At 41.4% G+C, this 4,896-nt stretch overlaps 2 protein-coding genes across 2 annotated transcripts; one reads left to right on the forward strand and one right to left on the reverse strand.

The window, feature by feature from the left end:
* The first annotated feature begins 22 nt into the window (after positions 1-22).
* Positions 23-3,264, forward strand: LOC112465998 (transmembrane protein 145-like). Its single transcript, XM_025033836.1, has 4 exons — positions 23-1,087; positions 1,675-2,095; positions 2,175-2,764; positions 2,880-3,264. Exons 1-4 carry the CDS (start codon positions 938-940, stop codon positions 3,153-3,155), a joined length of 1,437 nt encoding a protein of 478 aa, XP_024889604.1. The 5' UTR covers positions 23-937; the 3' UTR covers positions 3,156-3,264.
* Positions 3,265-3,359: 95 nt separating this feature from the next.
* On the reverse strand, positions 3,360-4,848 carry LOC112465999 (FAD-linked sulfhydryl oxidase ALR). The gene is made up of 2 exons (XM_025033838.1): positions 4,341-4,848; positions 3,360-4,159 (listed from the first exon to the last, which is right to left on the reverse strand). The coding sequence occupies exons 1-2, from the start codon at positions 4,422-4,424 to the stop codon at positions 3,764-3,766; spliced, it is 480 nt and encodes a 159-aa protein (XP_024889606.1). The 5' UTR covers positions 4,425-4,848; the 3' UTR covers positions 3,360-3,763.
* Positions 4,849-4,896: the final 48 nt, after the last annotated feature.

The raw sequence follows: 4,896 nt of genomic DNA on the forward strand, positions 1-4,896 counted from the left end.
TTGTATTATTCTTTTAATTGTATTGTATTATTTTTTTAATAATTAATAAATATATTTAAATAACTTATCGGGAAAACAAAAGGTTTTAATCTGAATGTGATCTCTTTATTTTCGAGCAATTCTTTTAAATTCAATTTTTTCTATTCTTTGCACATTTGTCATCCTTTTATTTTTTAATACCTAAGCTTATCGCTTTCTCTCGTTTCTCTTTTATATATAAAAAAGTATATATTTGTCTTAAAAAATCACTTTTTTCTCTAAAGACAGTTAATAAAATAGCACGTTATATTACAGCGAGTGCATTTTGTTATTTCTTCGTCGTTGTATTGCAAGTAATCAATTCGATCCATCGTGAAGAACACGACGCATACACATGCATACTACATGCTGCGCAATTAAGCGACATGCACGCAAATGTCAGGGACACGCGAGCAATCGGCGTACATACATACTGTACTCAAAAATATTTCTTTTCGTTCTTTTATCTACATTCTCTAACAGACAAATTTCGCTCTTCCTTTCTCTTCCTCGCTCTAAAATCTACAATTGTCCCATTTTACAAAAAGCGCTGAGTAATAAGCATAATCCAAATAATAAAGCAATTAGAGTAATTAAAGCAAGTTTTTAGCCCTGCTAGTATTTTAATTGTGTTTCCCGCAGTCGAAACATGTATGAGAAAGGAAACAGAAAAATTAGAGGAAAAACATATAGAAAATAGGAACGCGCAGAAGGAGGAATCTATGATAGCGCGAAATTTCGAGTACGAAAGGGTTGTTCTCCTCTTTTCTTTTTTTCCTCTTTTACAGCAATCTCGCGAATGTCGACCTGTTTCGCGTGCGAATAATCAAATCGATATACGAGTCATGGCACCGGGAAATATTGATCAAAGCGGCCGCACGGCCGCTGACAGTATGCGTCCGTAGCGATTGCGGTAGTTATGTGCGGAGGAACGCTCGTCGCACGAGCGTCGCGCACTCGGAACTCGGTGAAGCTGGTCTTTCTGCTGCTGCTCTTCTCGATCGCGCACCTGCCGTTGCTCCGACACGCCGATGCCAAAATACTCGAGGGCGACCTGATAACACACGAAGTAACTACCAGGATGGAATCGATTTTGTGGAACATGAAATGGAAACGCGAGTCGTTTCAGCGGCGCGGCGTTTCGATCCATAGCTTCGCGCGGGCGGCTCTTGCATGATCAATATATATTGCGCGTACGTGTACGAGCAAAACCGAGTTTCCACCTGCCGTTAACGAAAAATAACCGAGTGATTTTTTATGAAGCGAGTGCGATTTGAAATAGAGAAGACGAGAGTTAACATTAAAGTACAAACTCCGGGAGGATAAAGTCCTCATTCTTTTTTCGTTATTTATTGTTTTGACAATTTAACGTTCGAATATTTTAACATTTTAATGATCCGTAAATCGAAAAGACTGAAAGATTTATAATTGATATTTTTTTATAGTTATTGCGCGTGGTTTTGCAATTAATATTGTCTTGCATATCTTTACAATGGATAGGCAATTATATTTAGATGTAGGCAATAATACTGATCGATGCAGTAGCCGCTTTACAATGTTACCGTCTTACCGTTTCGTAGAACGAGTTCTAATGACTCATAAAATCGCTCGAAGAAATAACATATAACAAATATCTGAATATCGTGATTTTTTCAGAACTGGGCATTTGTCGCGAGATTCTGTTTTCTAACAGAAAGCGGTACTTTTCGGTATCATTTTGAATTAGGAGGTGAAGAACGCAATCTAAACCTCCTGCTGTACTACGATGGAGCACACCAATGGCCCACCGTCTATCCTTCCAACAAGACATGCCGGGAGAAAGAGAGTATTCTCAACATCCACTACGGTCAAATAGTGCCGCTGAACACGTCGTGGCTATCGTCGGGATGCGTGGAGGACGACGACGGTGTCCGATGCGACAGCCAGAGGAGATTCATCTCGGCCCGGCCGAGATGGTGGTTCATAGTTTTAGCCGACTGCTCTTCCACGAAAGGCCTGAACGTCACGTACTGGATATCGCTGACCAATGCGGCGCCCGGCGCATTCTGGAAGGAACACTTCTCCGCAGACGAATTCTGCAAGTAATTTGACTTTCACGACAATCGGCGAGTCTCAGAGTAGCGTTTCCTTAATTGCGCCCGTTTCCCGGTTTCCAGACATACTGCCGCTGCTGATACCGATCGCCTGCATGTACCTGATATTCATCGTCCTTAGTTTCTACATAGCGCTGCAACTTCGCTCCAGGAGGCTGCTACATATATCCTACAAACTGTTCATCGCCTCCTTGCTGTGTCAATTATTAGGGGTGTCGTGCGAGCTTTACAGTTACGTCAATCTTGGCCTGAGAGGAATGCCAGCGATGAACGCTTATCTGTTGAGCCAGCTCTCGGAAGCGTGTTCCGAGACCCTGTACACAGTTCTCATGCTGCTGCTCGCTATCGGTTACACAGTTACCAAAAGTGTCCTTACATCGTCGCAAATCCGATGGCTGGCAGTATTCATCGGTAGTACTGCCATTTGTCAAATGTCGCTTTATATATATCAGTCTGAGGTATTCGATCCAGGATTGGTGTTATACATTTACGAGTCGCCACCGGGCTACGGTCTAATAGCGCTGAAATTGATCGCCTGGTTCGTGTTTGTCACTCGTTGCTTCAAGACTATCAGAAAATTGAATACAAAGCTCCACTTCTACACTTCGCTACTTCTCTTGGGATCCGTGTGGTTTCTCTTTCACCCATTAACGGTACGCATATATACTAACAATTATTTTTTTCTTGAAATAATTTTTAATTATACTTAAATTCTACATAATAAAAATATGCTGTAAAAATAAGACATCTCTTTTTTTATTTTTACAGGTATTAATCAACACTATATTCGTGGACGAATGGGTGAGAGAGAGCATGGCCAAAGGAAGTTCCCTTTTCATTGTCTTCTTGGGTCACATAATGTTTTTATATGTAACTCGACCATCTGTGAACAATAAACGTTTTCCATTTCACATTAGGACATTCCAAGTTGTACCCATAGGTGGTCAAGGGCAGGATCACAGCTACGAGCCTGGTCCTCGAACTGCAGTTACCGCATTTACTATCACACGGACACCGGCTTACTTTAGTCAATCACTACGATAGGCGTAGATAGAAAAAATAGCGAATAGAGACGTGCAACCACAGGTGGAATGCACTATTATTAAAGTGACTATTGAAGACAAGCAATGGATGGCTAGTGAAAAAAAAAAAAGAAATTTTGTAATATCAGTATATTTTTTTATTATACATGATGCAGTGCAACAAATGTGCACTTTTTTGCATTGTACTTATCGAGATGGAAATCCCAATTTAGATAGTAGAATAATGTTAATAATAATACTGAATAATATTGCCGTTGGCAAACATTTGTATATAAGTAGTTTCGAATCTATACGATTTTTCTCTTATCACAAAGATATTTATAATAAAGTGCATAATGCAATTTTATTCCCGTCTCTTATTTTGTAACTTCGGAATTTTATTCCCATCTCTTATAGTAAATTTACTATATTGTTCCAGGAAGAAAACAGAACTTGGAAAGTCTTTTAAGTACATATATCGCTATTAATTTCATATTTCCTTATGTACACATCGTACCGTCGAGAATCTAAGAGCAATGTCCAATGAAAAAATCTACAACAATTATTTATACAATAATTCGTATTGTATTCAGGTCCCATTGTACATTCTAAAACTATTATTGCTACTTATCAATCGCAAGAACCATCCAGCCAACCGTCTCTCCACCTCTGATTTACTAGTTTACAATCAAATTCTGGTTTCCCGAGTTTCTTGTTGACTTCATTGTGAATTCTGCATAGCCATTGACTCAATTTTTCCTGCGACCCGGTCTCCGGCGGCGAGTGTTTCAATTGCTCCTGCAGGTCCTCCGCGCATACGTTGCAGGGATAAAATTTGGAAAACGTGTGAAAGAAGCTGTTCATGTCAGACTTTTGTCTCTCGTTCGGTTGATCGGGATAGTACGCCGCCATGGTGTGCAAGAAGCCCCAGGTCTTCGAGCCCAACTCATCCTTGTCCAAAGGACAATCGTCTCGAGTACCACCGTTCCTGGCATTCGGTGTTTGGTCCTGTTTCTTCTGTGCTCCCTGATATAAAATATAATTTGTAAAATTTATATCGCAATAAATTTTCTTGCAAAACAGTGATAAAAAGCAAGAACAATTGTCGCGCAAGAATGTCTGACGAAATAAGACCGGACACTTGAGCAATAAGGCGACGAAATTCACGGCAATCGTCAACGAATTTGTCACTAAATTGCCGGCTCACCTTCTCCGAGTCGTAGACTTCCTTCTGGCGTTTCGCCCACGTCCGGAAGTCCATGCAAGCGCGACACGGCTTCTCGGACGACATCCTCTCGCGCTCGGTCCGTGAAGATCCTCAAGTGTCACCGCAGGCAAGTTAACGTAGCTCTCACGTGCCGCGCGCGACATAACCTCCCGTTTCGCTCGCGAGACACGAAGGCTCCGAGCTCCGACGGCTCCGAGGGCTCTTATCCTTGCGTTCGCGCGATTAAATCACCCATTACGCAATCACGCAATCGAAACGAAATGCACTTGTGACAATAAACGGCATGTCTTCATAATACTAGAATTTTTACACGACTGCCGCTCTCGCAGCGGACGACCCACTCCATAACGTAACCTAACCTGACCCGACCTAACCTAAGGCTGATGCAAACTTCGGAGCAATCGGAGCGCTATATACCGGGTGGCGCACGAAAATGTCGCGTCAATAGTAATTTCTGTAATTTCCATTGGTGTCGAAAGACTGGCGATTGCTGTTGTATGTCACACGTGAGATTTTATTTCTTATTTTGTAGATT

Source organism: Temnothorax curvispinosus, unplaced genomic scaffold, assembly GCF_003070985.1.
Source record: "Temnothorax curvispinosus isolate PA1 unplaced genomic scaffold, ASM307098v1 QBEX01015733.1, whole genome shotgun sequence".
Classification (NCBI taxonomy): domain Eukaryota; kingdom Metazoa; phylum Arthropoda; class Insecta; order Hymenoptera; family Formicidae; genus Temnothorax; species Temnothorax curvispinosus.